At 45.0% G+C, this 23,984-nt stretch overlaps 1 protein-coding gene across 1 annotated transcript in view; it reads right to left on the reverse strand.

Annotated features, from left to right (window-relative positions):
• LOC124620297 (retinitis pigmentosa 1-like 1 protein) overlaps positions 1-23,984 on the reverse strand; it is an 85,684-nt gene that overhangs the window by 13,890 nt on the left and 47,810 nt on the right. The window contains exons 3-4 of the mRNA XM_047146969.1: positions 14,408-14,661; positions 5,102-5,463 (exon numbers count right to left, since the gene is read on the reverse strand). Coding sequence (XP_047002925.1) covers positions 5,102-5,463; positions 14,408-14,661 — 616 coding nt within the window. The remainder of the gene's footprint in view (positions 1-5,101; positions 5,464-14,407; positions 14,662-23,984) is intronic.

A 23,984-nucleotide genomic window follows, 5' to 3' on the forward strand; every position in this document is an offset into this window, starting at 1 on the left:
TCCACAGGGCTGGTGTAAAAAGCTCCAGACACTAAACGTAATCCACGGTGGTGGATAGAGTCGAGACGCCGAAGAATAGACGGCCGAGCAGAGGAGTAGACTATGCTTCCATAATCCAATTTCGAGCGCACTAAGGCGCGATAGAGGCGGAGAAGGACCACTCGGTCCGCTCCCCAGGAGGTACCATTCAGGACACGGAGGGTGTTAAGGGAACACAGACAGCGAGCCGAAAGATAGGAAACGTGGGAGGACCAGCACAGTTTTCTGTCAAACATAAGACCTAAGAATTTAGCGACGTCGGGAAACGGAAGGTTGACAGGACCCAGATGGAAGGAGGGCGGAAGAAACTCCTTACGTCGCCAAAAATTAACACAAACGGTCTTACCGGGTGAGAAACGGAAGCTGGTTTCGATGCTCCACGAGTGGAGGCGATCGAGACATCCTTGAAGACGTCTTTCAAGAAGGCTGGTCCGTTGAGAGCTGTAGTAGATCGCAAAATCGTCCACAAAGAGGGAGCCCGAGACATCAGGAAGGAGACAATCCATAATTGGATTTATGGCGATGGGAAACAGTGCAACACTCAGCACGGAGCCCTGGGGTACCCCGTTTTCTTGGGAGAATGTACGGGAGAGAGTAGTGTTCACCCGCACCCTAAATGTGCGCTCTGCCATAAATTCGCGAAGAAATAGGGGCAGCCGGCCTCGAAAGCCCCAAGAGAACACTGTGCGGAGGATGCCTGTCCTCCAACAGGTATCGTATGCTCTCTCCAGATCAAAAAATATTGCTACCGTTTGGCGTTTCTGGAGAAAATTTTTCATGATATAAGTGGAGAGAGCAACAAGATGGTCAACTGCATAACGATGCTTTCGGAATCCGCATTGGGCTGGTGTTAAAAGACTGCGGGATTCCAGCCACCAAGCTAAGCGATAATTCAACATACGCTCCAAAATCTTACGGACACTACTCGTGAGAGAAATGGGGCGATAGCTAGAGGGGAGATGTTTGTCCTTTCCGGGTTTCGGAACGGGAACGACAATAGCTTCCCGCCATCGTCTGGGAAAGGTACTGTCGGTCCAAAATCGATTATAAAGGCGAAGGAGATAACGCAGACTGTGGGTTGATAAATGCAGCAACATTTGGACATGGATAGCATCCGGTCCTAGGGCGGAGGAGCGAGAAGAAGAGAGGGCATGTTGGAGTTCCCACATGGAGAAAACAGTATTGTAGCTTTCGTGATTTTGAGAGGAGAAAGCAAGATGTCGCACTTCCGCTGCACGTTTCTTCGGGAGAAACGCTGGCGGGTAATTTGAAGAGCTCGAAATCTCAGCAAAGTGCTGACCCAATGAGTTAGAAATTGCGACGGGGTCCACTAAGGTATCATGCGCGACAGTGAGCCCAGAGACCGGGGAGAAACTAGGCGCGCCTGATAACCGTCGAAGCCGACTCCAAACTTCCGAGGAGGGAGTGAAGGTGTTAAATGAGCTAATAAAGAATTGCCAGCTTGCCTTCTTGCTATCGCGGATGACGCGACGGCAACGCGCACGGAGCTGCTTATATCGGATACAGTTGGCCAAAGTTGGATGGTGACGGAAAATGCGAAGAGCGCGTCGCCGCTCACGTATTGCGTCACGACATGCCTCGTTCCACCAAGGAACTGGGGGGCGCCGGGGCAATTCGGAGGTGCGTGGTATTGAACGTTCCGCAGCTATAAGAATAACGTCGGTCAGATGTGTGACCTCATCGTCGACGCTGGCAAAGCGACGGTCATCGAATGTCGCTAGAGACGAAAAAAGTGTCCAATCGGCTTGGGCTAACTCCCAGCGTCGCGAGCGCATATATGGCAGTTGAGGCTGCAGTCTAAGAACACATGGAAAGTGGTCACTCGAGTGTGTATCTCCAAGGGCGAACCATTCGAAGCGCCGAGCTAGCGGAACAGTACCGACCGCAAGGTCCAAGTGAGATAAATTTGTCGTGGAGGCAGACAAAAATGTGGGGACCCCAGTGTTGAGGCAAACTAAATCCGCTTGGTGGAAGACGTCTAGCAATAGTGAGCCACGTGGACAATGATGTGGAGATCCCCAAAGCAGATGGTGGGCATTGAAGTCCCCAACCAGCAAACGGGGGTGGAAGCTGACCAAGAAGATGGAGATCAGCTCGTGCCACTGGTGTGGACGATGGAATGTATACAGTACAAAGAGAAAAGTATATCCAGAAAGGGAAAGACGAACAGCGACAGCTTGGAAGGAAGTGTTTAAGTGGATTGGGTGATAATGGAGAGCATGGAGAAGAATCATGAGTCCATGGGCTGGAGTGCCTTCAACAGAGGGGAGGTCATATCGGACAGACTGAAAATGAGGGAGAACAAAGTGGTCATGGGGACGCAGCTTTGTTTCCTGAAGACAGAAGATGACCGGCGAGTAGGATCGTAAGAGGATCGACAATTCATCCCGATTGGCTCGAATGCCGCGGATATTCCAGTGGATAATGGACATGGGGTTAACAGAAAATGGAGGAATGTGACCAAGGTCGCTGTCAACTCAACGACTGCTCAGAGCTTGCGACCGACCGCATGGAATGGCATTCAGTCGAAGGCAGAAGCTCCTGATCCATAGGTTGGTCAGGAGCAGCTCCTGCCACCAGCGATCGCCCGGTTGACCGGCCACCAGCAGTGTGCCTCGGCGACACAGAAGACGGCCGAGGGCGATTTCCGCCAGGTGGTGCTGTAGATGGGACACGCCTTTGCGGAGAAGGAGAGGAACTGTTTCTTCGTAGCCTTCTTGGAATTATGATGTTTAGATGGAGGAACCGATGGTTGTGAAGTTGCGGTACGTAAAAACTCTTCACGAGTATGCTCTTTTTTCGAAGACTTGGCGTCTGACTTTTGGGCTCGAGATTTAGCAGAACCCGACGAAGGGTGAGCCATAGAGTGGGCAGGCGAAAGTGGTGAGGCTGAACGGGCGATCTTTGCGCTAGCAGATCTGACGACCGTGGTACTAAAGGTGAGGTCGCACGTCTGCATGGCCGCCTCCTTTGTTGGCCGAGGAGAAGCAAGGACAGTGCTGTATTTTCCTGTCTGAGGCACGGTGGGCTGTCGACTGGCGAATAATTTTCGAGCAGCAAAGGTCGACACCTTTTCTTTCACTCTTATTTCCTTTTCGTCCTTAAAAACGGGGGCAATCTCGAGAGGAAGCAGCGTGGTCACCCATACAGTTGATGCAGCGAGGGGATGGAGGTGGACAAGCACTCTCATGGGCATCCTTGCCACACGTAACACATTTGGCCGCATTGGAACAGGACTGGCTGGTGTGATTGAACCGCTGACATCGATAGCAACGTGTAGGGTTTGGGACGTAAGGGCGAACGGAAATTACCTCATAGCCTGCTTTGATTTTCGATGGGAGTTGAACTTTGTCAAATGTCAAGAAGACAGTGCGGGTTGGAATAATGTTCGTGTCAACGCTTTTCATAACCCTATGAACAGCCGTTACGCCCTGGTCAGACAGGTAGTGCTGAATTTCTTCGTCAGACAATCCATCGAGGGAGCGAGTATAAACGACTCCACGCGAGGAATTTAAGGTACGGTGCGGTTCCACCCAGACAGGGAATGTGTGGAGCAGAGAAGTACGGAGCAATTTTTGTGCCTGGAGGGCACTGACTGTTTCGAACAACAGGGTGCCATTCCGTAATCTGGAATAAGACTTCACAGGACCTGCAATTGCGTCGACACCTTTCTGAATAATGAAAGGGTTGACCGTGGAGAAGTCGTGGCCTTCGTCAGACCGAGAAACAACAAGGAACTGTGGCAACGATGGAAGAACTGACTGTGGCTGAGACTCCGTGAACTTACGTTTGTGAGCAGACATAGTGGAAGGTGAGGAAACCATTGCGGAAGAATCCCCATGATTACCAGCGTCTCCAATGGCGCGCTCCTCCCTTGTGGGGGCCCTCACCGTGGGCACACCCACCTTAGGTGATTGTTCACACCTCAGGTCACACCTCCCGACAAACGGACAGAGGGACCAATCGGCACTTTCGGAAGGTATCAGCTCGGGTAATCACCCCTCCCTGGGCCTGGCCGTTACCAGGGGGTACGTACGTGTCCTACCTGTCTACCCGGGGCGGGGAATTACGCGTTATCCCGTCACCGGCTACGCATGGAAGTGCGTGGGTCGGCCTTCAGACACGCACAGGGAGGAAAAAAGAGAAAGGGAAAGGAAAGAAGAGGGAGTCTCAAACGCCGCAGTGGAGAAAAGGGCAAGGAGAAGAGGTAAGGAAAAGGACAGAGGAAGGACGAGGACTTGCAAGTGTGGAAAGCAAGGAATTTGGCACAGTTTCGAGCGTCCGTCTCCGGACGTAGGCACAAACCATACTCCCAGAGGGGGAGAAAGGGAAGGAAAGAGCCAGAGGTGAGGGGGGGGGGCGAAGATGGGGGACGGGGAAGGATGCGGAAAGGGAAGGGAAGGTATGCAGCCCGGAAAGGAAGGAGGGCCACATTAGCTCGGGGTCCCGTGCTCGCTACGCACGTGTCCACAAAAGAGTTGTGGACCCCCTGGGGGAAGTCGAATTTATGATGTTATTCGAGCCGACCGCCGTGTCAAATTATAATTGATAAGGTTCAAGTTGTTTGTGGTACGATTCATAACATCTGTAACAAGCCGGATTAGAGCAAAACTGGTGCAACACGGGGCCCCAAAGGAGTTGATACGGCTACACAAGGAAACAAGGTGGAGTGTGCTCAGAGCTAAAGTAACGTTATGAAACAGAGGGTGAGCACTTCAACCAAATTAACTTTTGATGGAAGTTGTGTTCACTATTATGAGCGAGAATCAAAAAGAAAACATGAAGCGGAAGCTCATCAACTCACCCGCCAAAAAATCAAAAACCAAGCGTCAGCTGGAAAAGTCATGTTGGTGTTTTGGGATGCTGAAGGTCGAGTTTTTTGTGATTATCTCTGAGAGCAACGCACGATGAACAGCCAATACTACTAGAATTTGCCGAGAGAGAGAAAGGGGGGGAGGGAGGGAGAGGAGAGAGAGAGAGAGAGAGAGAGAGAGAGAGAGAGAGAGAGAGAGAGAGAGAGACTTGGCTGTGTACACCGCGCCGTGCACCCACCTGTCGGCAGACCCCCGCTCGGCGGCGTGCAGCCACGCCAGGCGGGCCCTGTACGCGCTAGACTGAGTGGACGAGGAGCTGGTGTCGCCGTGCGTCTGGGAGCCGGAGCTGGGCACGCCGTTCTGCTGCTCGCAGCCGCTCGCGCTCACGCTGGCGCTGCCGCCCTCTTCTTCCGCCTCCCCCTCCATCTCTTCCTCCATCTCGCCGCCGTCGTCGCTGGCGCTGGCGCTACCCTCCGTGGTGGAGAGCGACGCCGACGTCGACTCCTCCTCGCCCTGCGCCGCCTTCCGCCCCTTCCTGCGGCCGCGCCTCTTGGTCGCGCCCTTGACACGCCTCTCCCCAGCGCGCCCCCTGTGCAAAATCGAAGGCTCATTACCAGTAAAGTGTCAAGTCGAGGCACTGTATACGATGCGTAACATCATAGATTAAGGGTCGACCTGCGACAGCAATCGCACAACTTGCGTACGGGCCGCTAGACGCCGCCGCGAGCGTTAGTGCATTGCGGTCGGAGGTGCGTGTGTTGCGTACGGGCCGCGAGGTGCCGCCACGAGCGCAACCGTATACAAGTGCCGACGGAGTTCGGCCAGCTCTCATTTTGTTGGCATCTCATTTTTGCCTATTCTCTCATTTCCTTAGTTGCTTAGCTCTTATTCGTTTATGGCTCATGTTATTGTGCTCTCTTTCAGCCATTCTGATTGTTTTGATTTACTCCAAATTGAGAAGTGCTCATTTTGGCATTTCACTTTTGCATAATTCTCATTTTGCTAATACATTGCTCGTTACCTTTTTACAGTTGAATTGGTTAACATTGTCTCATGTATTGTTTGTTCATCTTAGCCTGTTCATATTTTGATATTCTTTAAATACTGTAATAATTTTCGGAAGCATTTCTTCCCTTGAACTCGTGTAAAGTATTCTCTATGTAGGATTTGTTCTGTGACACAGGTGTAAGGTTTTGAATATAAATTACATACGAAATTGTGCTTTAAAAGGAATTTTTTTCAGTTTGTACTACATCAGACAACAATTTTGTGATATGAGGGAGAAATTTGAGGGGCGACCCCATGGAAATAGTCAAATGATCCACAGAAACACACACACACACACACACACACACACACACACACACACACACACACACACACCGACAGACACAGACAGACAGACAGGTGAGCCGAAACACTGACCACCTGTTAATTAGCGTCTTGTTCCAACTATAAAATAAAATAGAATGTAACAGATAGTGTTTGGCGCAGATTTACAAGTCCTGCAGAGGATTCAGGTAGTATGTGGCGCTAGATGTCTGCACGCAGGTCAAGCAATTGCCTCAAATACGGCATGGCGATTTACAGAGACTCGGCTGGTCCCCAATGTGTGTTTCAGTGGGTATAGGTCGGGCACGTATGCTGCCAGCCATTAATGTGAGTTCACCATAATGCCTCTCAAACCATCGACTTTAACCATACTGGATCAGAGGTCGTGGTTGTGGATGTCAATATTAAAAAATATATCGGCTCGACCACTTGTTTATAGTGTAAAACACTAAGTGACTCGTTTCGGAAGTCAAGCTTCCATCAGAATAGTAAAAAGTAAAAACCTGTTAAAACTCGCTAAAATGGAACATGCACCAGGCACAATAAAATTGATAAAATTAAAACATCGTGGCTACTTCCCTTGTTGCAGCCGTGTCTTCCAAGGTGCATCTCCACATAGTCCCTATGAATGAAGAAGACAAAATGACTGAGCTGAACATCGCGAAACAACTAGCCAGAGCTAACGGATATCACCAAAACGTTGTCAATAAATTAACGACAGAAACAGCGCGCGAATGTAGGGAAGAAATCGCAAATATTACGAGAGTCACTATACCATACTGCGGTGATATTTCGCAAAAAGTGGCTTACATTTTCAAACCTTTTAAAGTTGATACCCCTTTTCAGACCAATAATACGCTGCGATTTAAACTAAGAAATAATTTACAGCAGGAAAGCTATAAATATGAGATAGCTGCAGTCTATAAAATTCAGTGTAACACGTACAAGGCAAGCTATGTAGGCCAAACTCGTAGGTCCTTCAAAGTACGGTACAAAGAACATCAATGCTTTCCGGCTTAATAATTTCGAAAAGTCAGCTGTAGCCACGCACATTTGGGAAACGGGACACCCCATGTTGGGAATAGATTAGGATCTCGTTATTTTACATAGACAGGACAAAGGCAAAAAGTTGGATCTACTAGAACAGCTGTAAATTACGATACATAGCGTGGATAATCAAAACACACTGAACAGCTAACTGGTGATACAAATAACTTTTTCAAACATTTTACTGGCTTCTTTTAGCGTCTACATTTTTAGCAATTGGCATGATACCATCATTTAATGAGATCCTTGGAACAAGTATACGTTATCTGTGTACATAGACATCTCTCTGACTTCCTTGTTTACTTGCGCTTGAGCGCGTTTCAGTGTCGTGTTTGGTTATGTGGTGTGTGGTATCAACGAAGACGCACGGGCGGTTTACGACGATAGAGGAGAGAGCCATGTGGTTAGATTTTGAACACCATAGGCGACACCATTTTTTTTAACAGGTTCTTTTACATTTTATTATTCTGATGGAAGCTTTATTTCCGAAACGCGTCAATCTTAGTGTTTTACACTATAAACAAGTTGTTGAGCCAATATATTTTTTAACATTGCCTCTCAAACCGCTGTAGCACGAATCTGACCTAGCAAGGTTGACACTTATCCTGCTGGGGAAAGTCACCGACGTACGGCGGGAGTTCGAGAATGAAGCGATGCAGGTGGCCTGCAGTGATGTCCTTGTCGCGGAACCGTTTCATAGTATTTCGTGACTTTAATCACATAAATGAAATTTCAGGTAGATCAAAAAATATAAAACCAGTTACCTATTGTCAGTGTAACAATTCGTTTGATCTCAGAAAGGACTAGCCCGGCTAATATTTGTCTCACTGTTAAATCTCCACTTTACGTTGTGTAGAAATGTCCAAAGTATTTTGAGTGGCACTAAATTGCATATAATTTTACAGATTTTACACAACTGTTACTTAACATTGAAGCACTTTTCTCTAGCAAAAGGAACATTTAGTCACAAAATACTACCCGCGGGCAACACTGACTTATGTCTCCTATTAAAATATTTCATGTAAATCGTCAGAAATAATTAGGCTTCATAGATCAGCAAATAAATTGATACTACGTAACGTGCTGTGAACACTATTTTTAAAGATTCAATTTAAGTTGAATTTGTCTTTTAAAGTAGATTCCGGACCACCGGTGCACATTTACTGCCATTCATTTATTTCTACCAACATTTATGTTTGTCAAAATTCTCGATTCAAAACTGCCGCGGAGATATTTTTGCTAAGATGGTGGCAGACAGACTCCCATAATCGAGGCAGGATTCTACCAGGCTTTGGAAAGCCGCAGAAGGTATTGCGATCTGCACCACACTAGTGCTACTTAGGCAACGGTGGGTATTAAGACGCCGCCAATACTTTTAGTTAATCGGCAAAGATGGGGAACTGATAATCAAAGACCAGTCCTAAAAAGCAATAAATCTCCACCACATCCGGTAGTTTATCGTATAGGTGAAGTTCTGGTTGTGTATGAACGGCATGACTATAGAAGTTCATGACGCGAGTCTTGGCGGCGGTAAATCTAAAGCCATAGGTCAGGGCGTATTCCCGCGTCTTTGGTATGGCGCCTTGCAATCTACGTTCAGAGCCAGACACCAACACTAGATGAGGAATAGAAGAAGCGGAAGTAATCAGCACACAAGGAGGACAATACTTAAGGCCCACCCCCCACAGCTGCTGCTAGATTGTAGATGGCTAGTAGAAAGTGAGACAGTACAGATCCCTGTTGGGCCGAATTCTCTTTGATATGGGTGTACTGTGGCAGGAATCAACTCTAACCTGGTAAGTACAGTGAGACAGGAAGTCGAAAACCATCCTGACAGAAGACACCCAAGACTAGGAGCCAAAACAGCCGCCTGCTCACCATGCATCCAAGCAATTTACAAAAACATTGGCGAGTCTCTTTGGGCAGTAACTGTGTCTCTAGATGGTGCTTACCAAGTTTCAGAACTGGAACCATGATACTTTCTCGCCATTGCGATGGGAACTCTCCCTTGCTCCAGATGCAGTTAAGGATGGCAAGGATGTGACACTGACAGGTCACTAGCAATGTGCTTTACCATATGGTTGTGGATGTGGTCTGGCCCTGGACTGTATCAGCGCAGTAGGCGACGACAATTTCCACTCAATGGATGCAGCATTATACAGCTCCAGGTGGCTTGTAGTGAAACAATTTCTTTTGCTCTAACCACTGTTCTAAGACATGAAAAGCAGGTTGATAATTCTCAGACGCTGACGCCTGAGCATAACGGAGAGCAAAATGTTCGGCAATGGTGTCTGAGTCAGTGTATGCAGTATCATTTAAGGCAATACCAGGTTCATCTGGAGACGTATGGTATCCATACACACACCTGATGCGAGCCCAAATCTGCCAGAGAGGTACATTGCCTGACTCTTTGAAACAATGTTTCTAGCTATCTCACTTCCGTCTTTCTATTAGGTCATAGACCTGGGTAAAGAGCAATGACGTGCTCCACACATTGGTCCGCTTATGGCAATTAAGAGCCCACCTATGATATCAGACGGCCTTAGATTTCGAAAGACTGCCACGGTAATGCCTTCCACAGGGCAGGCTTGAAGAACAGGGTATTGCTTTATCAGCTGCTGAAACAGTGGGTGTAGTTCTGGACTGCCTCATGGGCATCTCCATGCAGCAGGGAGCTAATGTCGACAAAAGCAGCTAAAACATCCCAGTCTGCACAGTTGAGAGCATATCTGTGTGGGCATCCAGGTGACACTGAAGTGTATGGGGTACCAGTATTCAACAGGCAAAGGTCAAGTTCCCCCAGTAATTTTTGAGGTGTTTACTGTGGCAAATGACCATGACTCCACCCCAAAAAGTTTTATCAGCATTGAAATCACCCAAGTTTTGAAAGGTGGGGGGGGTGGGGGTTGAGCAAACAATATGTTCTCGGACATCAGAAGGGAGGTAAGCAATACAGATAGTAATATCCTGAAATTCCATTACCCACAGCCTTCAAAGATGTGGTAAGAGGCACGAGTTCACTATCTGGACTGTCTGGAACGTATGTTCCAACTCTGCCTGACACCATTATGGGTTTGTTGGTCCGTCGGTCGGTCGTTTTAAGAGAGGGGGGGACGGGACCAAACCACTTGGTCATCAGTCCCTTGTTCCAAATAAAACAATGACAAGGGAAAGAATAAAACAAATGAGACATACAACACAAAACGGAAAGAAAGGGAAAACCACAAGAAAGAAGGAAAGGTAACGAACAGAGGCAGTGGCAAGGGGGAGGGGCTATAGCCGCCTTCCCCATGGAGTATCGTATTACACTGGATAAAATGACTTCAGAAACCAGTGAATGTATTACTCCAACAGACTCAATCATTTTCTTTAATAATTACGTCGCAATATAGGTTACAATGTATTTCAAACATTGTAACAAAAGAATAAGAGTGGAAAATAATTTACCATCTAAACCAATAAATATCATTCAACTTAAAATGTTTGGCCAGCCTGTCTGCATGTTCATTGTCTGGGATCCCGACGTGAGCTGGGGTCCAGACAAACATCACTGAACAACTGAACCATTCCAGGGCATAGATGGACACCTGGATGGTGAATTTGGAAATTGGTAGGTCAAATCCAACAATGGGGACCATTTGACGAGAAGTTTTAGAATACACGAGAAGTGTAAATTTGAGGTGAAGCCATAAGCTAGGTCCAAGCAGGGACAGCACCAAGAAAGCCATTCGATGGACAAGCAGAGGGGAAAGGAAAAGGGTAAGAACAAGCATGCAGCACAGAAAGGAAGTAATCCTGCAATGGCTGGGGACCAATGGTAGCCAAGCGTGTACTCTAAGAGTTGCGAGCCCCCTGGTGGTATTCCCTGATCTGTGCTGTTGGTTTGAAGAAAAATGTTTTTGATGACAAATTTCATTAAGGAATAAATAATTAAGGAATAAATATATTGAGAAGCAGAAGTTAGTAGCCCCAGTTCCCTAAACAGCCCTATGCCGGACATTCTACTGTCCATACCAGAAATAACTTATTCCACGTTTTTCAACTCAAAACTTAAGCTTGGCTTGATGAGTTACCCTAGAAAATAAACCCGAATGACATTTTGGAATGAAAGGAATCTTAATATGCTACCTCTTATTTTTGTATCAGCTATGTCTTACAACATTCACATAGCAAACAGAGCTTCAGTTTTTCAGTTCTGTTGTATTCTGCTCCCAGTTGAATCAAACAATCAACTGTCAATTTTAGACATATACTGGCAGGAAATCTTTTACAATTTCTGAACAGCACATAGTATGTTTTTTCAGGGTGTACTGACAATCAGGATTATGGAAAGGTAATTTGATTTTGTCAGACAGTGTATAACAAATTATATATGCGTTTTCATGAACTTTTGATTAACATTGATTAAAACATCACATTTTAAGTAAGACTATTCCAAGACCTTTTTGTTTCGTGCTCCGATTGAAATACATGAATCACTCGAAAAGCCTTTTCTAGGATAGTGTCGAAGTTGTGAGCAGTGCTCGCTGAGTTGTTTATGGAAACTACTCACTCACAGAACTTTCATCACTGGGCATAAGGCTGTGTTCTAACTACCAAACGTATTGCCAAAACTTAGGATAATTACTAGAAAACTAACTAAACTAATACTTCAATCACATCTGATAGAAATAAGCCAAGAAGATCGATATGGAAAGGTTTGGATTGTTTCGAGCAGTTTTATGAAGTGGTCAAAAAGTGTTATGATGCATCAGCTCCATCTTTCATTACCCAGGACTTAAGTTGTTTCAAATGAAAACTTGTTTTATTCGTTAAATTATTTGGGACACATGAACTGGTCGCACTCTATCACTGGTTTGTTAATAGTCGGGCGATTTGAACAGAATACGCAACCTGAGTAAGCCCAGATAATGTGTTGTGCGGCGCTCAACTGTGCGGTCATAAGCGCCCGTACTAAGTCCCAATTTTTATGTAGTCCAATTTTTACACAGTCCAATCTAGCCCCTGTCACGAATGATTATGAAATGAGAGGATAACACAAACACCCTGTCGCCAGGCAGAGAAGATCCCCAACCCAACTGGGAATCTAACCTGGGACCCTGTGATCGAGAGGCAGCAACGCTAGCCACTAGACCACGAGCTGCGGACGCGTAGGGCCGAAGTAAATGACGTCACGACCCTCCAGCTGACTATTGTAAGCAGCTTTCTTCAGTAAGACACCAGCCATTCGCCGCTTACAGTTCCAACTCCACGCAGCGCGAGACTTGACCAGCGTAGGATTTATGAAAGCCTCCCTCAGACTAGCAATGTTTCCAGGCCACTGTCCACATTGAAATATCATGAGCCGCACTTTTTATTCACTGACTTTCTGGGTGCATGTAAATTTCGTTAGTACCTGCACAGGGATAGATCTGCACTTAAAAATAGTGAAGCAACTGGGCAGCTTGTTCATTCCATATTTGCTGAAGACACTTTAAACTATCATTACTACATTCCTTTGATTCATGGTTTTAATCAACACTAACAGGTTTTGTTTATATGAATTGTTCTCAGACCTTTTCCTTACTGGAGCAGTACAGGTTCATTATTATTTATAAATTTCACATGAACTAAACGTAATTACAATCAGACAATCGTAAAGATATACATGCTGGCTCGAGTTAAGCGCTATGATGTATGACAGTTGACAGCAATTTATTTAAGAATAAAAATTCCACCACCACCACCACCACCACCACCACCACATGTTTTGTTCAGAAGGTTCTCGTATTTTGTTATTAGTGTCACCTGACCTAACTTTGCACTAAGGGTTTGTACCAGTTTTTATTTTTAGTATTTTGTATTTGTGATGGTAGAATTTTATTGTAAAATGAATTGTTGTCGGCTGTCAAACCTCATGTTGCCTAACACTAACCAGCAGGTTGTGCGTGCGTCAAATCTAGTTACTGATTTTATTTCCTTTTTTGCACAATAGTGGCGTGATACTGAAAATCTGTCACAGTTACTGACTCGCGAAAATAAAAGATTGCATGAACTACGAACTAAGTCATGTACTAGTAAAAAAAAAGTGTCACTTGTGGCCAAGAACTGGCAAGGGGACCTCTGGGAAGGACAAATATCTGAAGCGGGAGAACAGAAATAAAAGGGAGTGAGGAGATCATTTGTTCATGGAGGGATCTGCAACGAAGACGAAGCAGACCCCACCCCACCCCTTCACGCTGTCCATTATGCAAGAAGATGACATTTTAGAGAGTGAGAGAGAGAGAGAGAGAGAGAGAGAGAGAGAGAGAGAGAGAGAGCGCTGAAAACCTGAATGTAACTATTGCTAATGGTGATGAAATGACCAATACTTCACGCCATTGTTCAGTTTCGTAATATTGGTACAGAGCTGTGCTGGAAAGTAATGCCTTTGAATTTATTACGTGAAAGGCGGATCTTTTTAAATAAATCAAACTTTATTAACATTCTACATCATTCTTAATACCTACATATTTATTTCGTAACAGTCACCCTGGCGAACACATTTATCCTAACGAGAAACCTGTTTGTCGATACAGACACCGTAAAGAATTCGACTATCGACAGAGTCACAACCTCGCCTGTGCTTGCACCGCTTCGTTACTAGCAAATGAAGTTCTCGAATGTATTCATAAAGTTTTAGGAACAGTTGAAAATCGGATGGACCCAAGTCAGGACTGTGTAGATCTTTGACAGGAAACCAAGACGTTGGATTGTTGCAGATTTCGCAGCCCTCTTGTGTGGTCTGGAATTTTTACTCTGAAGGAGGAGGGTGCTGCATGCGTGGGCGAACTCTCCAAATTCATGCTTTCGACATAGTTACGTCACAGACCGCCATGTTATACGCTGCAATTCTGAGTGGTCGGGGGGCAGAGGGTTGCAAGTTGCGTCAGCGAAGTCTACCGAGTAATATGCACGACACTAATACGTCAACCAATATTCAGAACAGAATAAGAAATTCTGAGGCACTAGTTTTCAGCAGCAGATCTATTCCAAAGAAGTTTTACCACATCGTCAAGTGAAAATTATTGCAAAGTTCCAACCAGTGTGTGGCATGGTTGATTACACACTTCCTTAACCCACAGTCTGGCTACAACGTCTGGAGTGCTCTGCCTTGCTGCACTGGAGCGCCTTACCTCTTCCTGGAGCCTCCTGGCTGAGGCTGCTGTTTCTCTCCCTCCGACTGCTGCGGCTGTCTCTTCTCCAGTGGCGCCGGCCCCTCTGGGACGGGCCGCCCCCGGTCACCCTCCGTGGTTCTGCCCTCCACCTGGCCCTCTGCAGACACCCGAGACCCTGAAGGTCTCTCTCGCCCTTCTGCAGAAGTTTCAGCTGGCCGGGTCCTCGGCTCCAGCCCACTGGTGCCTGGAACGAAGTCTCCAGCTGGGTGAGACTATTAAAACGCAGGAATGTACTTACAGGTGTCAATATTACCCAACCAACTAACTCAAGCTTGAAAAATACCGATAGGAATTACTTACAGAAGAATGGAAAACTGTTAGAAGCCGACCTCAGGGAAGATAAAATCGGTTCCAAAGAAACGTAGGAACACACGAGGCTGTACGGAGACTACAGCTCATTACAAAGGCACATCTACGTGTAACTTTTGTAGCTTCAGAGAAAGCTTTTGACAACGTTCGCTGGAATGAAGTAGTTACAGTCTGTTTCCTGACTTATTCCTGCGACCTTCAAAGTCGTGTCTGGGACATATCGAAACTCGGCCGTACCAGAACAAGATTTCGACATTGTAACCACGAAAATTAAGTGAGACGAGCGTTTTAGCAAGATCATCGCATTATTACGCAAGCACGTATATTCACAGACAAATTTATAATTTTAATAGGAAAGGTGACTGAAGGACGATAAAATAGGGATGTCGACTTTGCGCCAACAAAGACTTAATCGAGACTGGCGATGCCATCCAGAGTCATGCAGTCGGCATCACGAGACGTGGACTCGCCCAGTCTTATTGGCAGTAGCCGTTTTACGTCGGGAAATGTCTCCTGCAGTTGGGACGAAACGTTAGGAATCAGTTTTGTACATCGATCACGGTCGCTCAGCCCGAAAGCTTTAACTGGCGAAGACGCCGGACGTGAAAGCCCACATCGCACGGTGAAACATATGTACAACTTGGGTCGAAACGAGACTGCTCTTATACAAGTTTAAGTGCACGATACTGCAAAGTAAGACATGACCTAGGCGTAGCGTCTAACTCTTAATTGACACCGATACGTCCTGCGTCCCGCGTTCGAATCTCACAACTATCAATTTTGAATACAAATCAACAACGGCAGTCTAAGACTTCCGGCATAACTCACCGTCGTTCTGTTAACGACCTTGTCAGAGGACTGAGTTGTGGACGGGGGTTCAGAGCAGATACTTGCCCTTGGGGTGGGAAACTGCCCCTAAATGGCTGACTAATCAGTCAATGCTCAACGGCATGAGGATGCAGAAGGCAATAAAAACCGCTGCATTAAAGACACTGGATGTCCACAGGATATATGGTTTGTTATTGAGAAAGTGCCATTGCCATGACCTCACCATTGGCAAAGGATCCGGGATTAGTTCCGCATTCCGATCTCTGGGAAAGGACTGTAAGGGGAGGTGACCATGATAAGATTGGATACACGTCCAACCGGGGTATGAAATGTCAGAAGCTGGTAGGAAAGGTGGCAAAGCAGAAACGAAAAACGCTAAGGCTCAATCTATAGTGGGGAGGTCAGTGAAGTGAAACTGGAAGAAGAGGATTCCAGGTCGGACAATTATATGGTACGATATATCACTAGCAGCAGAAAATGGTGTAACGAGAGTAGGAATCGTTATGAATAGGATGGTAGGGCACAGACCGTTACTGTGAACAGTTTGCTGATAGGGTTGATATCAGAATTGACGGCAAGCCAACACCGACAATAGTTCAGGTATATAGGCTGACGTTGCAAGAAAAATTAGGACGATAACGAATGGATAATTCAGTCTGTAAAGACGGATGAAAAGCAGTCACTGGGGATTGGAATGTGGTTGCGAGGGAAGGAGCAGAAGGGTTACAGGAGAGAGTAGGCGAATACTCTGTTCAAGACTCACAAGAGGGGGTAAGATTACAGTCAAATTACGTCGTAGTCCGGCAGATTTCGAAATCAGGTTTTCGACTTTAACACGTACAAAGGAGCAGATATAAATAAAAAATTTGTGATGAGTACGCTGAAGTTTAAGTGTAGTCACGAAGAACAAAACTATTCGCAACATGCAGGATCTACGAGACTGGAGATATACTCTTAGACGTTCGAGAAAATATCCACAATTCCGAAGATAGCAAGAGCCGACAAGTGCGAGAATTATGGCAGTCAGCTTAACATGTCAAGCATGTAAGTTGCTGACAAAAATAGAAGAATGTAAAAGAAAATCTATCTTGTGGATCTGTTTGGCTTTAGGAAAGACAAATACAACAGAATCAGTGCTGAAGTTGCAGTTGAAAATCGAGGAAAATCGAGGAAAATCGAGGAAAATCGAGGAAAATCGAGGAAAATCGAGGAAAATCGAGGAAAATCGAGGAAAATCGAGGAAAATCGAGGAAAATCGAGGAAAATCGAGGAAAATCGAGGAAAATCGAGGAAAATCGAGGAAAATCGAGGAAAATCGAGGAAAATCGAGGAAAATCGAGGAAAATCGAGGAAAATCGAGGAAAATCGAGGAAAATCGAGGAAAATCGAGGAAAATCGAGGAAAATCGAGGAAAATCGAGGAAAATCGAGGAAAATCGAGGAAAATCGGATTTTTCCTGGAAAACGCGTCATTGTAAAATGGTGCAAGGTGTTCCAAATTATGTGAAATACAGGAGTAAGCCATAGAGAAAGGTAGGTAATATACAATATTTACAAGAACCAAGAAAGACAATAAGACTGAAAGACTAAGAACGAAGTACAAGACAGGAAAGTAGCCCTCCACCCCTATAGTGCAGTACACATCGAGGAAGCAATAGCGGAAATAAAAGAATGATTCAAGAATCGAATTGAAATTCAGGGCGCAATGATATCAATGATCAGATTCGCTCAGGACATCGATATCGGAGTGAAAGGAAAGAGTTACAGAATTTGTTTAACGGAATTAACAGCCTAATGAGTACAGAATAGGGACTGAGGTTCAATCTAAGAAAAGCCTAAGCAAGAAGTATCAGAAATGAAAATTGCGGGTAAAGTATCAGAAACTGGAAAGGGAGGGGAGGGGGGGGGGGAGATTCTGCTACCTGGGCAAAGAAGTAACTCCTGAAGGATGGAGCCAGGACAACAGACTACCGTTGGCAAAAATGTTATTCCTCGACAAGTCTACTAGTATAAAACAGGACTTACATTGAAGAATATTTCTCATACTGTACGTTTGGAGCGCAGCATTGTATAGTTGTGAAAAATGGACAGAGAGAACCGGAACAAACGAGAATTTAAGCATTTGAGATGTCGTGCCGCAGAAGGATGTTAGGAATTTGTTGGATTGATAAGGAACGACGAGGTTCTCTGGAGATTCGGTGGGGAACGGAATATATGGGAAACAAGAAGGGACAGGATGATAGACATTTAAGATATCAGGGAATGACTTCCACAGAACTAGAGGGAGCTGGAAGGGGAAAATCTGTAGAGAAAGATTTGAATACATCAGCAAATAATTGAGGACGTAGGTTGCAAGTGCTATTCAGACGAAAAGGTTGGAACATGAGGAAATTGTGGTCGCTTTGACCCTGTACCTTGAGTAAACAGTACAGGAGACTATCAAATTTGCAGAGGAAACAAGTTCAGAGACAAGAGAGAAAACTGAGGTTTCCTGATAGCACTAGAATTCGGTAAGAGACGGCAAAGCACTTTGAAAAGAAGTTTCATGGAATGGAAACTGTCTTCATTTGCAAGATTAACATGAACTTAAGTGAAACAAGGGTTTATGAAACACACAAAACCAGGCCGCTTTTTTAAAAAATTTGATAACAGCGGTACCTAACTACATGCCCGTCTTCGATGGTCGTGTAAGTTATTGTCCCATCATGCAATTTTCACAACCTAAACTTTTAACTGGTTTTTGGCGCGTCCTCTGTCACACTTGAGACATGTTGCTCAAAACCAGTGTTGAGCGAAACGATGTAAGTAGACAATGAAAAAGGAATTGGATTCTATGAACACCTAAAAAGCCTAGATGAAAAAGAACGTAAGTTTCAATACAAATCCAAAAACAAATAACGATCAAGGAAGTTTAAGGATACCTGAGGAAATCTAAGTAACAAAGAGGAATAGGGGAAAAAAAGGAAATTCAGAGCAAAAGTAAGAAGTTCCAAGGGCTTCGAGGAGAAAGACAATATGGCCAGAAGAAAAAAGAAAAAGATTGAAAAAGGCTGGAAATAAAGGAGAGAAAAGAAGAAAGTTACGTCATGTGCTCTTTGGTAGGCCAAACCAATAAATAACCAGCGTTTTGTGCGTGCGCGTGCGCGTGCTTTTCAACTTCATGTCAGCTGCAGGACACCGAGTATTTATTTTTTATTTGATTTACACGTCAAGTTCCGTAGGAGGAGCAAGGTCATGGAACGTGTCAGTACATGAAATTGTAACATAAAAGTGATAGCAGAAAAATAAAATGTTTATGAACCCGAAAAACTGAAGCCATAAATTTAAGAAAACGCAATCAACAATACAACAAGAACTAGCTTAATTTTTGAAAGAACTCTTTGACAGAATAGAAGGAGTGTCCCATCAGGAGAGACTGCAGTTTCGATTTGAAAGCGCGTGGTTTACTGCTAAGATTTTTGAATTCGAGGAGTAGCTTATTGAAAATGGATGCAGCAGTGTAGTGCACACCTTTCTGCACGAGAGTTAAGGAACTACGATCCAAATGCACGTTCGATTTCTGCCGAGTATTAACTGAATTACAGCTGCTTATTCCTGGGAATAAGCTAATATTGATAACCAGAAATGACAGAGAGAGAGAGAGAGAGAGAGAGAGAGAGAGAGAGAGAGAGAGAGAGAGGCGATTGTCAAAATATTGAGACTCGTGAACAGGGGTCGACAAGAGGCTCGAACTTACACCACTTATTGCCAAGTCCGGCCGTTTCTGAGCCAAAAGTATCCTTTCAGAATGGGAAGAGTTACCCCAAAATATAATACGATACGACATAAGCAGTCGAAAATAAGCAAAGTAGACTAATTTCCTTGTCGAACCATCACTCACTCCAGATGCCATTCGAATAGTAAAAATGGCAGCATTAAGTCTTTGAACAAGATCCTGAAAGTGGGCTTTTCAGTTTACTATCTGAACACCTAGAAATTTGAACTGTTCAGTAAAACCTGCTGTTAAACAAGGTTAACGGGAGGTAGCGTGATTAAATGAGATGAATTAGTGGGGAAGCAAGCTGCCTCAGCCATTGCCACAGAGGCATGTTTCCTCCGTTCGGCAACATTGCGCTTTCAGTAGTTAGCGACGGTTGCCACATTTTAAACGATTGTAGTCGCGACACAGCAGTGAATGAACTCACGCCATATCTATTGTTTATACGGTTTTTCAAGAGTTGTCCCGAGGTTAAATATTTAGCTGCAACAGCATTATACATTGTTCACCGTTCCTAGACTTAACCGCCTACTAAAATAGTGGATTCATTTATTATGAATCACCTAAGTCCAAGGCAGTATTATCACGCAAGAAATTTTAGTATTCTCCTGGAAAATTTGTCAATCATTGCCACATGCCTTTAAACATCTTTCGATCTGTTATTGTTGAAGATCGAAACTAGCTTACAAAAAGAAAGCGAGTAAAATTATTGAACTGTTGCCGAATGAAACAAGGTACAAAATTACAAATGATCGACTGGGATGTTTATCACACGTCAGCGCACACGGACGGAAGTACATACACCCTGTGTTTGCCGCGCGGCTGGCGATAACTGTGTGGCACGGTCGCCAGCGAAAATGGCAGCTAAGAAAGTAGACCCTCTGTCCATACTACACAACAGCTGCAGGCGGTAACATCACACGTGACAGCTTTATCCTAGCGTGGCACCTAGCCTATTTTTTTATCACTCGGCATCATCGTGACTAATTAGACTAACCAAAGCGGCCCTTACAAAATTGGCAATCGTCAATATTACCCTTCTGTGAAGGGTTTTAGCCTGACCCTGACTGTACCCAATGGCAAGAAATTAAATTCTTAAGTGAAACAGTAACATCAGCTAAGCAATAATACTGAAGTAAACTAATTGTACACATGCGATCGCTAGCGTAATTAGACAATACGGTATCAAGTTTTATGGATAAGCGGAAATAAACTTCACCTAAGAAAACTAAGCTCATTTGATACTCTGATCTCTTAACAGTTATTCTCAATATTATACATTAACTTACCCTAGCAAATAATACAACAGCTAACCCTTACACAGAACAGACTCGCCAATACGTACTGCAGTACACGCTAACAACACTATATAGTTTAATGAACAAATGCAGAATGATATAAACCTATAAAATAAGTGACTGCCAATAGCATTATTTTAATTAACTATCACAAAAGATTATGATTTGAAACAGTATTTATTACTATGGGATTCAGAAATTTGCACGTCATGCTACGCTACACAAATGGACAGCACAGCTATTATTTATAAGGAGAGTGATTCAGAGTAAGAGATTGTACAGGTTGGTGCACTTGCTCAGAAAGAACCATTACTTTCATTTATCACGTAAGTAGCTTACAAGGTTGCTTAAACTGGTATGGTTTGAAGAACCATCAATTATAATGGTATCACAAAATTAAGAAAATGGCCATTATCTTTGCTAACGAAGTATAATGAAGCATAATGAACAATGCGAAAGTAGTTCAACTGTTAAGAAGGGGACCAAGCAACTTGTGTCATTGTATCCAAGTCAAACTGGCTTTGTAAACGAGTGCACAACTTTAAGAACTACTTTAAAACATACACAAAGAAACAATTACAAGTTTAAAAAACACGTTCAAAGTGAAATACTGAATAATACTGTCTTTATAACTTTTGCTTACAGGCAGCTATAAGCACTTGTTTATTTTAATGGCAGTTTATTTAATGAAAAACTTTATGAACATGATTTAGGAAACAAAAGTGGAAAGTTATTTGGAGTAAATGTTTTACTACTGTACAGAAAAATAACCGAGTTTCTTGCTCCATAAAATTAATAAGTGCAAAAAGCTTTACAGGACAAATTGTAAGTTTAATAAAATAAGATACTGTGGATCAGTCCTCTTGGAAAGGACCGTGTGTGTGCACGGGTGTGCACACACACAAGCTGTTAGTACACAAAAAGTTATCATTCCATACATAATAACTGGTCCGTTGAACGTATATATTCAGATAACAGTTTTGCTGAAGGTGGTGGCACTTGTGGCAAACTGCGAATGCTATAAAACTGGTGGTAAAGCAACTGTGGTGTTTTATGTTAGCCATACCCTGACAACTCCTCTTGGCGTCTTAAGTTCAACCGAAGAGCGCCAATAATGATACCGTGGTCGATGGGCCACTTAACATTCCATCCGAGGCTAATTTACACGTTTGCAGACTATTCTTGCCACAATTTATACATCCAAATTAAGCTCAATAGCTGACCACTTAGTATCACAGTGAGAACGCGACTATACCAATCGCCCCTAACGGAATCTAACACCTTCCGCGCCGAGTCCACCTTTTCCAGTCCTGCCCAACTACTTCCCTAGCGGTGGGGCTTTACTACACGTTCTTCTTTAGCTTTCTCACTTGCGGACAAGTGAACTATAGTTCTTACGAATTATTACACGGAGAGAATCACACACAAAAACAGGGGTGCAGGGCGTCGGTCAGAAGGATCTATTGTGTACAGGACGCGCGTACTCTATTCCTTGACACAATATTAATGCTGGTTGTAAGTCTTTTGTTTAGGGCGCTCAGCTACTAAGGTCATTAGCGCCCAGTCACAAACGTTAGTGCACTAATAGCGTAGAAAAACTCAATGGGGCAACATCAGAAAGTACTTACAAAGGCGCAGAGAAACAAAAAAGATCTTTTTGGACAAGTCCGTCAGTGTAATGAAACGAAGGACACGAGCAGCTGCTCGAGCGTCATCAGCTAGAAGTTCCTGTAAGGTAGACAGCAGACATAACACAACACGAGAGTGAATGAAACGGGGACATGACAGTAAAACATGGCGCGCCGTCAGTGGATGACCACAGGCTCACTGCGGGGCGGGGGTCACCGGACAACAGGTAGCGGTGGCTACATCGGCAATGCCGTCGGGATCTGTTTAATGGCCCTAAGCTCACTTTCATGGAGAGTGGACCAAGCCTCATGCCACAATGATGCAACGCGCCGACAAAGAACCCCACTAACATCAGTTGACGGGACACAAAAGGAAGCTGTCCGAGGAAGGACAGCAGCCTTGGCCGCAGCATCATCAGCTTCATTTCCAGGCACACCAACGTGGCCAGGAATTAAAAAAAAGACGAGTGCCGGTATCAGCTGGTGACTGAAGGGACCGTCGGATTCGTTGCACGAGAGGGTGGTCCGAATATGGGTCACTGAGACTATGAATGGCGCTCAAAGAATCAGTGCAGATTGCATAGGGAGAATGACGATGGCGGCGGATATACTGAACAGCCTGAGAGAGCAAAAAGCTCAGCTGTATAGCTTGAACACTGGTCAAGGAGCCGGTATGGAAAGGTATCATCCCCAACGACAAAGGCACATCCTATGCCAGCAGTAGTCTTTGAGCCATCTGTGTAAATAAGGACGTTATTAGCGAGCCTCGAACGAAGTTCGACAAACCTCGAGCGGTATATCGAATCCGCGGTCCTCTCCTTTGAGAGCGAGCCGAGTTCAAGGTGAACGCGAACCTGAGCCTGGAGCCAAGGTGGCGTCGGGCTCTTACCCACTCGAAAAGTCGTAGGGAGGGTAAAATCAAGGTGCTGCAGCAGGCAACGAAAGCGAACTCCAGAAGGTAACGGGGCAGAGACATACAGCCTGTATTGGCGGTCGAGGGAGTCGTCGAAGAAGGAGAAATATGACAGATGGTCGGGCATTGACAAGTCGGCAGGCGTACTGACAAATCAACATATCGCGCCAGTAGTTTAGCGGTAATTCAGCAGCTTTGGCATACGGACTCAACAGGTTGGTTGGTGTAGAATGCTCCAGTTGCCAGACATAGTACCCGATGGTGGATATAGTTTAGACGGCGTAAGATGGAAGGCCGGGCTGAAGAGTAGACAAGCTCTCATAATCCAGCTTTGAACGGACAAGGGACCGATACAAGCGAAGCAGGACAATTCGATCTGCTCCCCATGACGTACCGCTGAGAACACAGAGGACATTTAGAGAATGGGTACAACGAGCAGCCAATTAAGACATGTGGAGACCAGCACAGTTTCCTGTCAAATGTAAGACCTAAAATTTTTGTTGTCTCCACGAATGGGAGAGCAACGGGACCGATATGTAAGGATGGTGGAAGAAACTGACTAACGCCAAAAGTTCATACAGACCGTTTTCTCACCAGAAAAACGGAATCCGTTAGCGACACTTTAGGAATATAGACGGTCTAGACAACGCTGAAGACAGCGCTCCAGGCGACATGTTCTCTGAGCGCTGCAGTAGATCGTAAAGTCGTCGCCGAAAAGGGAGCCTGAAACGTCAGATGGAAGGCAATCCCTTGTTGGATTGATGACTGTGGCAAAAAGGGCCACGCTCAAAACGGAGCCCTGG

The sequence above is a fragment of the Schistocerca americana genome, chromosome 6 (assembly GCF_021461395.2).
Source record: "Schistocerca americana isolate TAMUIC-IGC-003095 chromosome 6, iqSchAmer2.1, whole genome shotgun sequence".
NCBI lineage: Eukaryota > Metazoa > Arthropoda > Insecta > Orthoptera > Acrididae > Schistocerca > Schistocerca americana.